This window comes from Apium graveolens, chromosome 5 (genome assembly GCF_009905375.1).
Source record: "Apium graveolens cultivar Ventura chromosome 5, ASM990537v1, whole genome shotgun sequence".
Taxonomy (NCBI): Eukaryota; Viridiplantae; Streptophyta; class Magnoliopsida; order Apiales; family Apiaceae; genus Apium; species Apium graveolens.
Genome location: NC_133651.1, coordinates 127646301 through 127664569, shown reverse-complemented (window position 1 = coordinate 127664569; position 18269 = coordinate 127646301). Strand labels below are relative to the sequence as shown.

General features: G+C 36.5%; 1 protein-coding gene and 1 non-coding gene across 5 annotated transcripts; one reads left to right on the top strand and one right to left on the bottom strand.

Annotated features, from left to right (window-relative positions):
• Positions 1-994: 994 nt before the first annotated feature.
• Positions 995-15422, top strand: LOC141724478 (uncharacterized). 4 transcript variants are annotated; one of them, XM_074526639.1, is made up of 4 exons: positions 995-1222; positions 5649-5849; positions 5934-6924; positions 12294-13543. In XM_074526639.1, the coding sequence occupies exons 2-4, from the start codon at positions 5652-5654 to the stop codon at positions 12356-12358; spliced, it is 1254 nt and encodes a 417-aa protein (XP_074382740.1). In that variant the 5' UTR covers positions 995-1222; positions 5649-5651; the 3' UTR covers positions 12359-13543. The 4 variants fall into 4 exon arrangements, with proteins under 4 accessions (XP_074382740.1, XP_074382739.1, XP_074382738.1 ...); XM_074526638.1 differs by adding an exon at positions 11440-11529 and having other exon boundaries at positions 5649-6924; XM_074526637.1 differs by lacking the exon at positions 12294-13543 and adding an exon at positions 14770-15422 and having other exon boundaries at positions 5649-6924.
• Positions 15423-16710: 1288 nt separating this feature from the next.
• LOC141662289 (small nucleolar RNA R71) lies at positions 16711-16817 on the bottom strand. The gene has a single exon (XR_012550410.1). It is a non-coding gene; the product is annotated as a small nucleolar RNA R71 (small nucleolar RNA).
• Between the last annotated feature and the right edge of the window lie 1452 nt (positions 16818-18269).

Genomic DNA, 18269 nt, shown 5'->3' with positions numbered 1-18269 from the left:
TGAACAGAGGATTACTTCTCTTTTGATGATTACGTGAACTTTGCGTCATGTATGATTATCAGTTATTGGGACGTGAGTCTATTCATATGATCAATACATTAATTACCTTTTTGTATTTACTCACTCTCAGGAACTCCATCATCACTAATAGGATGGATTGTTATCTCTTGTCTCTTGTATACAAGATATTTGCTATAAAAAAATTTCATTGACCACCAAATTGCGATGTTAAATGACTGTTTACACTCGATTATCATCTTGATTTTTTAACTAACATTATCTTATTGGAGCTAAAATCTACAATCTTGCATTGTGCTGTATTATTCCTTTTGTGACTGGATCTTGAATTTGATGTTATTGTCTATCACACATTTATTTCTATAATGTGTCAATAGTTACCTATAAAGCATGTAGGAACATACAAAAGTTCCTCGTTTATATGTTTTATAGCTCTCTCCTCTCGTGCCCTTTTAATGATAATGTATGACATATATATTGTCTATTATATTGTCTTGCCATTAGCCTTTTCCTAGTGGGACGAAGAATTAACTTTTATTTACTTTTAGTACCCTTTTATTTTTACTCTGTAACTCTAGCACCGTTACAGTTAAAATATGTGTAACAACATAAGTAACTTATAATTTAAAATAATAAGTACTGGACCAATGATAAGTGGATAAATATTTATAAATCATATAAGTATTTTGATAAATTTATTAATAAGTTAGTGAAATTTTTATTTAAAAAAATAATAAAATATTATTAACCACGGTTATCTTAATTCAAGAATTTAAATTTAAAAAATATTAAAAACATATTTTAAAATTTTTAATTATTAAAAAAAACAAAGAAGTCGAAATAAGTTGGAAAAAAGTACCTCGTACTAAATATTAACTTATCAACTTATAACTAATAAATTATACATATATATTGGATCGACAAACACTCTTATTCTTACGGGCTTATAAGAGGCAAGTAACTTATAAGCTGTCACACAAACATGCCCATTATCTGTACTTGCGGCTTCTTTACTAGTAAGTCAAATTTGGGCTAAAATAAAAAAGAAATTGGAGTGGCATTGAGCGAGTGAGCAGAATTAGGGTGAAACTAGCGAATTTGGGGAGAGCGCTCTCGATTTTTCATCGGAAACAACGGGATTGAGGATTATTCCTATCAAATCTTCTTTTCACCGTTTCTTCTCCTGAATCTAATTTCGTGAAAGGTATGTATTTTTTTACAATAGACAATTTTCTTTAATTTCTTGATGCATCCTATAGTATTAGATTATAATTCGGGTTCTTATAACTCACAGCTTCTTACCTTATTAAGATCGGAGAAAAATTATAATGTTGTATTTTCTTGAAACATGTTGTAAAGTTGAAGCTTATTTACATATAGTTCTTGTTTGGTCTGCTTTATTAGACTCCAAAAGATTTCAAATTTAAGATATTAAAACACCAATTTTTGGGAAATCAATAATTCACAACTATATTTCAATAACTACAATGCGGGTGTTTCATCAATTAAGGTATTTTCTTCACTTGTTTATGTTTCATTGCTAATTTTCTCATTCAAATTTTAACGAAGTCTAAAATGGGTTTTAGTTAGATTCAAGAATCATGGTTTAATGACATAGTTTATTGTACTTATTGTTTAAGAGTTAATTAAACCATATACGTATGTGAATGTTTGTATACGTATCTTTTTAGGTAGATCTTCAGATTATGCTTCTTTCCCTTTTAGAGGTTACTTCAGATTGGATTTTCGAAAATATTAAATATCTTTTCTGATGATAATCACTCTAGTGTTGGTTGTGATATATTCTTGACTGTTTTAGATACCTTCTAAGTGAATTATGTAAAAAATGTGTTTTCTGGCATGCTAGATTTTTTTTTGAAAAGATGATAACTTTTAAATGTGTATGTAGAGATGTAGATTTGTAGGATTAGGTGTAAAACTGTAGAAACTTGATTTATTTGTTTTGTGTGGGAGATGATGATGCAGGTTTTCTTTTTGTTAATATTAAGGTTTCTTGATTCAATATGCCGGATAACCAGAAGTCTATTCGAAAAATTGGGCATCCGAGAGTGGATGATTACTTTGTTCTGCTAGAAATTTTTTTATCTCTTAAGCTCAAGAAATCTGAGTTTGATAAATTATGTATGCAAATAATTGGACGGGATAATCTTTCTCTTCACAACCTACTCATTCGAACTGTAATATCCGGAATACATCGTATAATTATTTTTTCTATTAAATAATTATTATATGTGTGTTCAGTATTTATTCTGTGAAATTTGCAATCGAGTCGTACAAATTTCATGAATCAACGAGGTCTGTAGAGGGGGGAGTTAGGTTTTGAAGTTTACGTCGATTTCGCCGGAAACCGACGAACTTCTTGGCCATTTTCCGGCCAACTCAGGGATGATTAGAACGATTTGTTGGCATGGTTGTGTTCCTGGTAAAGTGTAGTTGTGATCTGGAGGTGGTGGTGGCCTGAGCATCCCTGGATCATGTTCTCCGGCGAGACAGGGTGTTTTCCGGCGACCCCCCTGTAAAATTGCAGTTTGGTACCTGGACTTTTGGGGACGATGCAGTTTGGTCCCTGAAGTTTCCAGAGTTTGCAAATTTAGGATTCCTGTTTTAAAATATTTAAAAATCATATTTCCTATTTATTTTTATTATAAAAATTCGTTTTTAATTTCTGAAAATTCTAAAAATTATTATTTTAATTCCGAAAATTATTTTTAATCCAAAAATAAATCTGAATTAATTAGTTAATTAATTTCAGTTAATTTTTAATTGATTAATTCGTCAATTAATTTGAAAATTAATTATTTAATTAGATTTAATTATTTAAAATGATTTAAAAATTCCGAAAAATAGTTTCGAGCTTTAAAATATTATTCTAAATTATTTCCAAGGCTCGATAATTATTATAAAATTGTTTCGAAGCCAGAATTGGCCAACCGAACCCTGTTTATTACCCCGAAACTGATCCGACGACCCGTTTTAATTCCGAAAAATGTTTTAAAAATCATTTTAAATACCCGAGAGCCTATTTATGACCCGAAACTTCTTTATAAATGATATATCATTGATTATGTGACGTATTATGTGTTATATGTGACTTGTTGGCTGACTGTCGGTCTGTATATTCGATGTTTACTTGTTTATTGCGTAACTTTCAATCCGTTAATCGGATTTGGGTGAAACGAAGGGTAGATAGAAGTATGTGTTGAATAGAATCATATGAGTTGAATATTGATAGATGCTTATGATATGTGAGCAGAAGAGGCAAGACGTAGGAAAGGGAAACAGGTAGTTGAGGAGTAAGACGATTGTGATTGGAAGCGAGTGCAGTGTACAGTAGTAAGCTAATACCAGGCAAGTGTTTTGAACTTTCTTGAGATATTGTAGTACTTGGTAGTCCTGTTGATATTGCAAGTACTTTGAAACACTGAAACCCAAACCCTGATTCCAGTTATTGCTCTTGAGCCGTAAAACTTATTCTTTCTAAGCCATTGATTATTTCATACCCAAATACGAACCTCAAGTATACGATACTACTCCACGAATACATACAAACTAAATACCGAACACTGAATCAAATTACCTACACACTCAAACCATTGTATCCTATGCTTTGAAAGACCAAATCCTTGAAACCTTGAAACACTGATTCCTTTGTTATCTAATTCTTTCATTACCCAACAACTAAGCTTTGGAAATGCCATATTGTTCCTCATGAAAACTAAAACCATTTCATTATGGAACCTCCAATGTTGTTAATGATTCTGTTTATTGTTTATTATTGATTATTCTGTTATTTTGTTAGAATTGGATTGTTTTTATAAAATTGTGGACCAGATTCGTGGTCAGACCATATAATGGTCAAGTTAGGCCAATGTGTGCCTTGGATCCAGTAGTTAGAGCAATGTTGTGTGCTTTGCTCGGGGTTAGTGCGTGACTGATCAGCAGCCTAACCTTGGTTTTTAAAATAAAAATATAATATCCAATTCTAAATCATAATCTATTGTTCACTTGATACCATAACCATATTCACCTGATGATCATTATTCTCAGTTTTGTCATTGTGACTTGCTGAGCTAGTTAGCTCATTTGTGCGATGTTGTTTATGTTCTTTCCAGTTAAAAAGGAACCAGTTGGTAGCGAGGATCCCCAGTCCAGCGCGAGAGCTAGGGTTCAGGTTGAGGAAGCTGAGCTAGTAGGCTTCTTTGGATAATTTAAGTTGTAAAAGTTTGTAATAATATTTAATACTCAGTTTTAAATTTGAATGGATGGGATTTGAACGGTTTGTAATATAGTAGTGTATTTGGCTTGTGTACATACTTTAACCTGTTACGGTTCGTGATAGTTGGTAAGCAGGGTCATTGCATATTATTATCTTTATTATTGTTATAAGCAGGTTATAAATAAGGTGTGTGTGTGTGGACCCCAAACTTCTGACCCGGGTTTGGAGGGCGCCACAGGTTGGTATCAGAGCCACAGGTTATAAGTTACTGACACAAGCCTAGGTTGACGGGAACGGGTAGAGGGTTAGGATTAGAAGTAAGGAATAGAAAGATAGAACGTCGAGAGGTTGAGTGCTTTGCTATAACGGGTATTAGTATAATTCGTGTCATGGTTCGAGATTCTTATATTGCGATATGATTTCAGATAGCAGCGATGGCCGACTCTTTTATCCCCGTATCAGCTGATCACTCAGAGCCTTCAGTTGGAGCACCAGCATCAGATCCACGTCCTGTTATTCCACCAGCATTGGCTATTCTACCTCCACCTGTGTTGCAGCCCGTACCACTGCAGGCTATTCCACCTCCGGGCATGAGGCCACCTATCAGAGGACCCCCACCTGCTGATTCAGGCTTTACTGGTCATTCAGTTATAGGAGTACCTTTCTAGTTCTCTTCTTATCCTGTCCCATATCATCAGTTTGAGGCTTGCCTTATGGAGCAACGATTCCTTCAGGGTCAGATTCAGGAGTTACTACATATTATGCGTACCAGAGAGGTTGGGAGTGGTGAGAGGCGACTTAGAGAGAGGCTACAGGCATTTCGTAGAACAGCTGTAGTGAGGATTGCTGAGGCTACACATGAGGACATCACCCCTGATTTCTTAGTGGAATAGGCTAAGTGGGTTCTAGAGGAGCTTGAGGAGATTGGAGGTCCAGACTTGCCATAAGTCAGAGATCCAGAGATGGAGATGCTGAGCAGTGTTATTATGACTGAGTAGTGTGTACAGTAGTGTGTAGTGTGTATCAGTAGACTTTTGAGTTGTATTTATAGACTAGCTATGCTGACTAGTGAGTAGGTTGTTGTACCCTTTTTGCTTTTACTTAAGACGCTTGTACTACCTAAAACTTTTGATCTATATATATCAGTACCTTTTCCTTTCCAGCACTGTCATTTACTTTATTGCACCTGTTTTACTTTACCTTATTTATTGCACCAGTTATACCCCTGTGATACCATGTACCTTGTTTTTCATAATTGTTTATATTCTGTAAAGAAGCATGCAATTTACTTAGTTACAACTGTTTTCAAAAAGAGATATTTCTGTTTTACAAAAATTTTCTTTATTTAAAGAATTCGATTTAAAAGCTAAATAAGTTGTTTGATTCTTTACAGAAAATGCCTCCCAGAAGAAATACCCGCACCAACACCCAGAGTGAAGAAACCAACAACAACAACAACAACAATAACAACCAAGATGATACAAACCAGAATGTGAACCCAGGACCCATAGACCCAGCAATAGCCCAGATTCTTCAAATCTTGGACCAACAAACTGTTCACCTGGCGCAACAACAAAGACAGACCAATCCCCAGGTAACTTTCAAAACTTTTCAGGCAGTAAACCCACCAGAATTCAAGGGCTCCTTAGAGCTGATTGAAGCAAATGTTTGGTTAAAGGAAATAGAGAAGGCATTTGCCTTAGTAAAAGTGAAAGAGGAGCAGAAGGTTGAGTTTGCAAGTTACTATCTGAAGAATGAGGCCACCTATTGGTGGAAGATGGTGAAGATATTGGAAGGTACAAATGTTATTACTTGGGAGAGGTTTAAGGAATTATTTTTAGAAAAGTATTTTCCTCAGTTTGTCCAGGATCAGATGGAATTGAAGTTTTTAGAATTAAAGCAAGGAAACATGTCGGTGACAGATTATGAAAACAAGTTTGAAGAATTGTCAAGGTATGTGCCGTCGTATGTGGATACTGATAGGAAGAAAGCTAAGAGATTCCAGCAAGGCTTGAAGCCATGGATCAGAGGGAAGGTAGCTATTTTTGAGTTGGAGACCTATGCAAGAGTGGTACAGAAGGCCATGATCGCGGAGACAGAGAGTGAGATGTCACAGAAGGAGAAGGAAAGCAAGAAAAAGAAATTTGAAGGGAATGAAGGTCAGTCACAACCAGGGAAGTTTATAAATTTTAAGAAGGGCAAGTTTCAGCCAGGAAGGAATTTTAATTTCAGGAGACAGAATGCAGGCGGCGGAGGCCAGGGCAACCGTCCAGTTAATGTGAATCAGCCGAATCAGTTGAGACTAACTTTTCCAGATTGTCAAGTTTGTGGAAAGAAGCATGGAGGAGTTTGTAAAAAGTTGAATGTGGTATGTTTCAAATGCAACCAGAAAGGGCACTATTCGAGGGAGTGTCGAAATCAGCCAGCAAGAGAGCCAGCAAATAAGGATCAGCCTATCCGAAATCCAACTGTGAAGGTTCCAGCCATTGGATTTACGTGCTTCAAATATGGAAAGCCAGGACATATGGCCAGGGATTGCAAGACACCAGCCCCAGTCAGTAATGCATTGAGGATTATGGGAGCTACCCCAACAGTGAATGAGACTCCAAGGGCTAGAGTTTTTGACATGTATGTGAAGGATGCTATCCAGGATACAGATGTCGTGGCAGGTACGCTTAATGTGAATTTTTTATATGCCAAAGTGTTAATAGATTCGGGAGTAACTCGATCGTTTGTTTCACAATATTTTGTTAGTAAGTTAAATTATCCAGTTGAGTATTTAAATAAAATAATGACTGTGGAATTAGCAAATCAAGAACGTGTATCTGTTAACCAAGTTTGTGGGAATTGTGAGATTGAGATTTCTGGTAGTAAGTTTTGTGTAGATTTGATACTATTTAAGCTAAGAGAATTTGACGTTATATTAGGAATGGATTGGTTATCTAAGCACGATGCCCAGATAGATTGTCGAAATAAGAAGGTAATGGTGAAGACGCCAGAGGAAAGAATAGTAACGTTTAAGGGCCAGAAGCAAGTAAAGAAGTTCTTAACAATGATTCAAGCCAAGAAGTTATTACGGCAAGGATGCGAGCATTTCGTAGCATATGTGATCAACAGAAGTCAGGAGCCAACGAAACTTGAAGATATTCCAGTAGTGAATGAATTTCTAGATGTGTTTCCCGATGAGTTACAAGGACTTCCTCCAGATAGAGAAATTGAATTTGCAATCGACTTAGCACCTGGAACATAACCAGTATCCAAGGCCTCGTACAGAATGGCGCCTATTGAGATGAAAGAGCTAGCGAAGCAACTGCAGGAATTGTTAGAGAAAGGAGTAATCAGACCCAGTGTATCCCCGTGGGGAGCCCCGGTATTATTTGTCAAGAAGAAAGATGGAAGCATGAGACTGTGTATCGACTACAGGGAGCTCAATAAGCTTACAATTAAGAACAAGTACCCGTTACCTAGAATTGACGATTTGTTTGACCAATTGAAGGGAGCCAAGTACTTCTCCAAAATTGATTTAAGATCAGGATATCATCAACTGAAAATCAAGCCAGAAGGTATACCAAAGACAGCTTTCAGAACGAGGTATGGACATTAAGAATTTCTAGTAATATTTTTTGGATTGACCAATGCCCCAACATCGTTTATGGATTTAATGAATAGAATTTTCAAGGAGTATTTGGACAAGTTCGTTATTGTGTTTATAGACGATATTTTGATCTATTCAAAGACGGAAGAGGATCATGCGGAACATTTGAGGACTGTTTTGGAGATTTTAAGGAAAAAGAAGTTATATGCTAAATTCTCGAAGTGTGAGTTTTGGTTACAGGAGGTTCAGTTCTTAGGACACATAGTCGGTAACGAAGGAATCAAAGTGGGCCCGACAAAGATCGAAGCAATTATGAATTGGGAGAGACCGAGAACACCCACCGAGGTAAGAAGTTTCTTGGGATTGGCAGGATATTATCGTCGATTTGTTTAAAAATTTTCAAGGATTGCAACACCATTGACAAAGCTTACACGAAAGAATGAAAAGTTTATATGGAACGACAAGTGTGAAGAAAGTTTTCAGGAGTTAAAGCAAAGATTAATCACGATCCCTATTTTATCACTTCCGGACGACCAAGGGAATTTCGTAATTTATAGCGATGCTTCTTACAAGGGACTAGGATGTGTTCTAATGCAGCACAATAAAGTGATTGCGTATGCGTCAAGGCAATTGAAACCACACGAACAGAAGTATCCTACTCATGATTTGGAGCTAGCAGCCATAGTATTTGCTTTGAAGATTTGGAGACATTACCTGTATGGAGAGAAGTGTGAGATTTATACGGATCACAAAAGTTTGAAGTATATATTCACCCAGAAGGAACTTAATATGAGGCAAAGGAGATGGTTAGAATTGATCAAAGATTATGATTGCTCGATTAATTATCATCCCGGTAAAGCAAATGTTGTAGCAGATGCGTTAAGTCGGAAGGAAAGGTTAAATGTGTTATCCGTACCTGAAGAGATATATAAGGAATTTCAGAAATTGGAATTGGAGATTAGAGTTTGCAAGCCTGAGGAAGCGAAAGTGTACAGTATGACTTTCCAACCGGAGTTATTGGAGAAAATAAGGAAATGTCAGGAAGATGTAATGGATCAAGATATAAATCATTTGGTAGGTGAAGAATTATGCACGCAAAAGGATGATCAAGGTATTCTGAGGTTTTCATATAGAATTTGGATTCCACCGGTGACGGAGTTGAAGAATGAAATCTTATAGGAAACACATAATTCAAGATATTCCATCCATCCAGGGAGTACCAAAATGTACAGGGATTTAAAGGAGAATTATTGGTGGCCAGATATGAAGAGGGAAATTGCAGAATGGGTTAGCGAATGTTATACCTGTCAGAGAGTTAAAGCAGAGCATCAGATACCGAGTGGATTGTTACAACCATTGGAGATTCCAGAGTGGAAGTGGGAACATATCACCATGGATTTCATAGTTGGATTACCAAGGACAAGGGCTAATCATGATGCCATTTGGGTTATAGTGGATAGACTTACCAAGTCAGCTCATTTTCTGCCTATAAATGAAAGATTTTTGCTCGACAAGTTAGTCCATATGTACCTGAGGAAATCGTAGTTCGTCATGGAGTTCCAGTGTCTATTGTATATGATCGAGATCCAAGGTTTAATTCAAGATTTTGGAAGAGTTTTCAAGAATGTTTGGGAACGAGACTGAATATGAGTACGGCCTATCACCCCCAGACGGACGGCCAAAGTGAAAGAACGATCCAGACAATCGAGGATATGTTACGTGTTTGTGCTATTGATTTCAAAGGAAGTTGGGACGAGCATTTACCTCTGGTAGAATTTGCTTATAACAACAGTTATCACGCCAGTATTGGAATGCCACCCTATGAAGCCCTTTATGGACGTAAATGTAGATCTCCAGTATATTGGGATGAAGTAGGAGAACGCAAGATACTTGGACCTGAATTGGTGCAGCAAACAAAGGAAGTTGTTGAAGTAATTCAGAAAAGATTGATAGCAGCACAAGACCGTCAAAGGAAATATGCAGACCAGTCAAGGAAGGACATGGAATTTGAAGAAGGAAGCTTGGTATTACTGAAAGTATCACCATAGAAAGGACTAACGAGGTTTGGAAATAAAGGAAAGTTGAGCCCAAGATATGTCGGACCTTTTGAGATTCTAAAACGCGTTGGCAAAGTAGCTTACGAGTTGGCATTACCTCCGCACATGGAGCATATTCACAATGTTTTTCACGTATCTATGCTTAAGAAGTATAATCCAGACTCCAGGCATGTAATAGAATATGAGCCAATAGAACTTCAGGCAGATTTGTCATATGTAGAGAGTCCGATAGAGATTCTAGAGGAAAGAGAGAAGGTATTGAGAAATAAAGTGGTAAAACTAGTAAGAGTATTATGGAGAAACCCAAATGTTGAAGAGTCAACCTGGGAGTTAGAAAGTGATATGAGAGAAAAGTACCCTCATTTGTTTTCTTAGGAGATTCTGAGGACAGAATCCTTTTAAGGGGGAAGGATGTAATATCCGGGATATATCGTATAATTATTTTGCTATTAAATAATTATTATATGTGTGTTCAGTATTTATTCTGTGAAATTTGCAATCTAGTCATACAAGTTTCATGAATCAACGAGGTCTGTAGAGGGGGGAGTTAGGTTTTGAAGTTTACGTCGAGTTTGCCGGAAATCGGCGAACTTCTTGGCCATTTTCCGGCCAACTCAGGGATGATTAGAACGATTTGTTGGCATGGTTGTGTTCCTGGTAAAGTGTAGTTGTGATCTGGAGGTGGTGGTGGCCTGAGCATCCCTGGATCATGTTCTCCGGCGAGACAGGGTGTTTTCCGGCGACCCCCCTGTAAAATTGCAGTTTGGTACCTGGACTTTTGGGGACGATGCAGTTTGGTCCCTGAAGTTTTCAGAATTTGCAAATTTAGGATTCCTGTTTTAAAAATATTTAAAAATCATATTTCCTATTAATTTTTATTATAAAAATTCGTTTTTAATTTCTGAAAATTCTAAAAATTATTATTTTAATTTCGAAAATTATTTTTAATCCAAAAATAAATCTGAATTAATTAGTTAATTAATTTCAGTTAATTTTTAATTGATTAATTGGTCAATTAATTCGAAAATTAATTGATTAATTAATTTAATTAATTATTAATTAATTTTAATTAATTATTTAATTAGATTTAATTATTTAAAAATGATTAAAAAATTCTGAAAAATAGTTTCGAGCTTTAAAATATTATTCTAAATTATTTCCAAGGCTCGATAATTATTATAAAATTGTTTCGAAGCCAGAATTGGCCAACCGAACCCTGTTTATTACCCCGAAACTGATCTGACGACCCGTTTTAATTCCGAAAAATGTTTTAAAAATCATTTTAAATACCCGAGAGCCTATTTATGACCCGAAACTTCTTTATAAATGATATATAATTGATTATGTGACGTATTATGTGTTATATGTGACTTGTTGGCTGACTGTCGGTCTGTATATTCGATGTTTACTTGTTTATTGCATAACTTTCAATCCGTTAATCAGATTTGGGTGAAACGAAGGGTAGATAGAAGTATGTATTGAATAGAATCATATGAGTTGAATATTGATAGATGCTTATGATATGTGAGCAGAAGAGGCAAGACGTAGGAAAGGGAAACATGTAGTTGATGAGTAAGACGATTGTGATTGGAAGCGAGTGCAGTGTAGTAAGCTAATACCAGGCAAGTGTTCTGAACTTTCTTGAGATATTGTAGTACTTGGTAGTCCTGTTGATATTGCAAGTGCTTTGAAGCACTGAAACCCAAACCCTGATTCCAGTTATTGCTCTTGAGCCGTAAACCTTATTCTTTCTAAGCCATTGATTATTGCATACCCAAATACGAACCTCAAGTATACGATACTACTCCACAAATACATACAAACTAAATACCGAACACTGAATCGAATTACCTACACACTCAAACCAGTGTATCCTATGCTTTGAAAGGCCAAATCCTTGAAACCTTGAAACACTGATTCCTTTGTTATCTAATTCTTTTATTACCCAACAGCTAAGCTTTGGAAATGCCATATTGATCCTCATGAAAACTGAAACCATTTCATTATGGACCCTCCAATGTTGTTAATGATTCTGTTTATTGTTTATTATTGTTTATTCTGTTATTATGTTAGAATTTGATTGTTTTTATAAAATTGTGGACCCGATTCGTGGTCAGGCCATATAATGGTCAAGTTAGGCCAATGTGTGCCTTGGATCCAGTAGTTAAAGCAATGTTGTTTGCTTTGCTCGGGGTTAGTGTGTGACTGATCAGCAGCCTAACCTTGGTTTTTAAAATAAAAATATAATATCCAATTCTAAATCATAATCTATTGTTCACTTGATACCATAACCATATTCACCTGATGATCATTATTCTCAGTTTTCTTTTTGTGACTTGCTGAGCTAGTTAGCTCATTTGTGCGATGTTGTTTATGTTCTTTCCAGTTAAAAAGGAACCAGTTGGTAGCGAGGATCCCCAGTCCAGCGCGAGAGCTAGGGGTTCAGGTTGAGAAAGCTGAGCTAGTAGGCTTCTTTGGATAATTTAAGTTGTAAAAGTTTGTAATAATGTTTAATACTCAGTTTTAAGTTTAAATGGATGGGATTTGAACGGTTTGTAATATAGTAGTGTATTTGGCTTGTGTACATACTTTAACCTGTTGCAGTCCGTGATAGTTGGTAAGCAGGGTCATTGCATATTATTATCTTTATTATTGTTATAAGCAGGTTATAAATAAGGTGTGTGTGTGGACCCCAAACTTCTGACCCGAGTTTGGAGCGCCACATGAACCATCCTTAAGAACTCTTTCGCTGTTAAAGTTCTTTTGTTGAGGGCTATAAACAATATAGATGTTGTCAACGGTATCCCAGTAAATAGTGGGTCTCTGGTGAATCAAGATCGCAAGTTCCGTAATTGTCCAGGTCCCCTCGGGCAACTATGGAAAAGTGAAACAGAACAAATTTCCCTTGGTAGCAGACACCCGATTGATTTTGCATCGGTGAAAGACGGGGAAGAAGTGGAGCAAGCTGATGGAAGCCCAAGTATTGATAGTAAAATTCATGTTACCGCTTCTTTAGAAATATCAACTTACAACGGTGCAGGAAAAACACTTTCTAGTGGAACAGGACAGACATTTCATCCATTGACCTGTAAGCAGACTTGTGAGCTACCTGATACTAAATCTTTAATGATTCTTTTGGAGCAAAAGTTAGAGATGGAGGGCCTGGAGATATCTGTAGACTGCGCTAATGTGTTAAATAATGGTTTGGATTGTTACATGAAAAGATTAATAGAAACTTTTATAGAATTGAAGAGTTCAAGACTTATGATAGAGCGCCCTCAACATATAGTTGGTCAAAGAATAACTGCTTAAAATTGAAGTTTACCTGCAAGCCGTATAATTTCACCAAAGCCATCCAACTCTGTACGTGCTTCCAGATTTTGGTATTGTAAAAGAATCAAACTCTACTTGGAGGTAAATGGGTAGTGCTGCGTGAAAGGGCTTGCGGTTTGAGGAGAATAATGTAATTCATTCTGCAACTATTTGAACTAGAGGATTAATTCTCTTCTAAATTATTACATGTAATTTGGGTTCACCATGACGCGATAACTTGCATAGTTAGATAAAATCTCTGCTTTAAATCAAACTAGAACTATAGATTTATATCATGAGATTACGTTACATGATTATCAGTTATTGGACGTGCATTGGTTTTTATGGTCGGTACATGAATTACCTTTTATTACTTGAAGACTCACTTTCAAAAACTCCATCCTCGCTGATAGAATGGATTGTTATCCATTTTGTACCATATTTTTTCTATAGAAAAATTTTACTGGATACCAACCATGTTAGTATGCTTGCTTAATGATTATACTCACTATATTGGACTGGAACTAGCATTATCTTATTGCATTTAAAACCTATAATCTCATGTCTATCTGTATTGTTCCTTTTGTGGTTGTACCTTGAATTTGATGTTACTGCACGCACTTATTTCTGAAGTGTGTCAATAGTTATTTAAAGAGCATGTGGGAACATGATAAGATTTCTCGTCTATATGTTTTATTGCATTTTTTCCTTTGATATCCTTTCGTTGATACTATTAGTAATAAGATGAGATTTACAATCTGCTATAGCTAATATTTATATACAATGATCTTGATAATGATACTGTCATTTTCCTAGTGGGACAATAAAATATATTTAACTTGCCCCTTTATTTTTACCTTGTAATTCCAACACCGTTGTAGTTCATATACATGTTAAAAACATTAACTATAATTTCAAAAAATATCTATCTATTAATTTTGAGAGTCTAAAATATGCATATTACACTATGAGTTATTTACACTCAGTGGCTTATGTTGGGTTAAGTCAAATTTGGGAGAAAATCAAAGAAATTGGAGCGGAATTGAGCGAGCAGAATTGGGGCGAAACTATTATATTTATGGAGATTCCTCTTGATTTTTAATCTGGAACAAACAACGAATAATTTGGAAAATCCATCATGTACCTTCTTGTCACCATATTCTCTCCTAAATCCAGTTCCATGACAGTATAAGGTAATATTCGCCAATTCTCAATGCATGCTATAGTATGGTATTATGAATTAGGGTCTTTTTTCTCTACATGTCAAGTTTTGTGTATTTAGTGTTTTCTAATATCCAGTAGGGATGATAAATATGAATTTTTGACATTTCACTGGAGAAGTAAGAATGTATATCATGCAGGAGGTAAATAAATGTCCCTTGTTGGATATTGCAATAGAGTATGAAGATGAAACTACATAACTGGATCATATGTTGGAGTTTTGATAAGTGGATTTTATATCTACTTGGAACGTTTTATGTCGGCTTAAATTGGTGTATTGTACTCAAGTATGTTGTGTCTTTTGATGTGTTTTTGTTTGTTTTGTGCAGAGTTACTAGTTGAGGCAAGAATACAATTCTCCATCGTATTTAGTGATTTTTAGTTCGAGAATTGCAAGTGTTGGAGATTGCACGAGAAGCTAAAGTTCGAGGAATTTTGTGGGTACATTCACTATAGGCCCTCACGAGACCTTACTCGTCCACTAGGGCTGCCTAGGGGTTTAAAGGGCTTGTTACATATGCCAAATACAACCGTGATCACCTACGGAAGTGGTACTAGGAGCTAGGATTTCGTGTACGGAGCTGCAATTGAAGAAAACAAAGAATTGAATTACAGGGGCAGGCGTGCCCGCGCCATAGGGAGCGCGCCTGCGCCCTTGTCTGTGCAGAAAATTGTTATTCCAAGTTTGTTTTGGATAAGTTATTCAGCCAGTTCAGCCCGGAAGCCCAATTATAAAAGCAAATATTCAGAATAAAGAAAGAACGTGTGTTAGAGAGAGAGAGGCAAGAGTTGAAGAAGCACGAGACGACTAAGGAGAAGAAGATCTAGTTCTACGATTTTATCTTTGTATTCTTCTAATTAGGCGATACTTTGGATGCTTGTTTCGGCTTTGTTTCTAAACCTTATTATATTGATCTTTTGTAACTTTTATTCATATTTGCTACCATGTTTTCACTTGGACCCATGGTGACGGATAGTTCTGTCATGAGTTAAACGTTGTCATGAGGTTCTAATGGATTTCAGTAGTTGATTACCTTAAATTATCGTGTAATGATTATTTGATTTCCTAGTATGGTTGTGCTTATTCTTCTTGGATGCGTAGCTAACATCTAAGTCATTTGTTAATCTTTGTTGAAATGAAAGTGGATATAAGGGTTTAGAACTTTCCATGCTAGCATAGGTTTATGAATGTTTAACATGCATAATTCGTGGTGTGATTTTAACCATCTTACACTACCCTATGTAATCTTTATGGATGAATTGATCTTTAAACCATTATGTTTTCAATTCTTATAGATATATAGGGACTAAGCATAATTGGTGTCTGCTCAATATCTATCTTAATTGTGGAGTTTGAGTAGTATAGTATACGTGTATCGAAGGCATAACTCTGAATGAAGTATTTAATGAAGTTAGAACTCCATGTTTTCATTCATATAAGTAATTCGATTTAATTATCTTATTATAATAATTCTTAGTTTTGATAATATGCTCCTAGGAAGTAATTTAGTATAATAACCAACCACAATTTTTTATTTATCTTAGCAGTGAATAATAATCATACATTGTGGCATAAGTGCATAACTTAACAAAACCATTCTCTGTGGGAACGAACTTTACTTATTTATATAATGCAAGTTGATCACGTGCGCTTGCATGTTTTCGACCTAACAAGTTTTTGGCGCCGCTGCCGGGGAATCGGCGTTAATTTAGTTTATGTGTTTGTCATCAGTGGTCATTAAAGTTCACTTACTCGGATTTCTCTCACCAATTTTGCTTTGTTTGGTGTGTTTCAGGTACTTTGTTGAGCGTGTATACAAACACGTTCTCAGACTCGGAAGCAGAAACTGGATAAAGAAGCAGAGGAAGTTATTGTTGCAATAGGTGAACCAACAGCTAATAAGAAGGCTTTGATGGATTTCTCTCAGCCTAAGATCAATGACATTCAATCTAGCATTGTCAGGCCTTCCATTGCGGCTAATACTTTTGAAATCAAGCCTGGCACGATTCAGATGGTACAGAACTCAGTTCAGTTTGAGGGTTCTCCTACGGAAGATCCTAATATGCACATTAGGAATTTCATCGAGATTTGTGATACTTTCAAGTTCAATGGTATTTCTGAAGATGCTGTGAAGTTGAGACTCTTCATGTTTTCTCTGAGGGATAAAGCTAAGGGCTGGTTACATTCTCTACCAGCTGGTTATATTACTACATGGGAGAAATTTGTGCATAAATTTCTCACCAAATTCTTTCCTATGGCTAAAAATGCTTCCATTACGAATGCTCTTACTCAATTTGCACAGCAGACAGGTGAATCTTTATGTGAAGCTTGGGAACGCTATAAAGAGATGCTTAGAAAGTGTCGTCATCATGGAATGCCTGATTGGATGGTTATCAATTGTTTCTACAATGGGTTGGGAGCACAATCTAGGCCTATGCTTGATGCAGCATCAGGTGGCGCTCTATGGGCTAAGAGCTATGAAGAAGCTTATGATCTTATCGAGATGATGGCTGTGAATGAATATCAAAATCCAACTCAGTGTTTACCTCAAGGCAAGGTAGCAGGAATTCTGGAAGTTGACACAGCTACTGCTATAGCTGCTCACCTTAAGGCATTGACTATGAAGGTGGATCCTTTGGCTAATTTGGGAGTTCATTAGCCACCTATGGTTTGCGAGCTTTGTGCAGGTGCTCATGCTATGGATCAATGTGCCATATCTAGTGAATCGGTGCAGTTTATGAGCAATTTTCAGAGGTCGCAACAACCAGTTTCTGCCACTTATCATCCTAACAATCGTAATCATCCTAACTTCAGCTGGAACAACAATCAAAATGCCATGTAGCAGCCTTATCAGCAACAAGGAGCTAGACCATTCAATCCATCTGGTTTTCAACAACAGTATGCACCAAGGCAACCATACCAGCCACCGGGATTTCAGCAAAATCAAGGAGGTGTTGGTCAATCTTCTAATGAAAAGTCTGAATTAGAGGAGTTGAGGTTAATGTGTAAAAGCCAAGCGGTGTCGATCAAAACTCTGGAGAATCAGATTGGCCAAATTGCTAATGTGTTGCTAAATAGACCACAAGGAACTCTTTCTAGTGATACTGAGGCTAATCCAGGAAACAGGGAAGTGAAAGAACAGGTCAAAGTAGTCATTTTGAGGTCTGGAAAAGCCACAAAACGGCCACAACAAGCAGAGGATCAAATTGTGCAATTTTCAGGTTCAGAGAGGAGCACGCCCGCGCCCCATACAAGCGTGCCCGCGCCTGTCTCTGGAGAGAAAATTAAAAATTCTGCAAATATTGACCAGGAAGGGGACGAAGTGGAAAAGACGGATGTTTCTGCAAAAAAAAATGTTCCGAAGCAAAAAGAAGTAAGTAAGCAAGTCTATCCACCACCTCCATTTCTAAAAAGACTTCAAAAGCAGAAATTTGATAAGCAATTTGCTAAGTTTCTGGAGGTTTTCAAGAAGTTACAAACCAACATACCTTTTGCGGAAGCTCTAGAGCAAATGCCAAGCTATGCGAAGTTTATGAAGGGTATTCTATCTCGGAAATTGAAACTTGAGGAATTGGACACCGTTGCTCTAACAGAAGAATGCAGCACAGTTTTACAGCAGAAATTGCCTCCTAAACTTAAAGATCCGGGAAGTTTCACAATACCATGCACTATTGACAATCTATCTTTCGACAAGTGCTTATGTGACTTGGGAGCTAGTATTAATCTGATGCCTTTATCTGTCTTCATGCAACTTGGTTTGCCAGATCCTAAACCAACAAACATGTCTTTACTGCTGGCTGATCGTTCTATTACATACCCGAGGGGTAT

Bases quoted from the DNA above. Each gene is read 5' to 3' on its own strand.
- LOC141724478 (XM_074526636.1), top strand. From the start codon at position 5,652: ATGCCTCCCAGAAGAAATACCCGCACCAACACCCAGAGTGAAGAAACC. The intron at 6,925-12,293 runs GTACGCTTAATG...TGTTCTTTCCAG, and splicing joins GGATACAGATGTCGTGGCAG to TTAAAAAGGAACCAGTTGGT.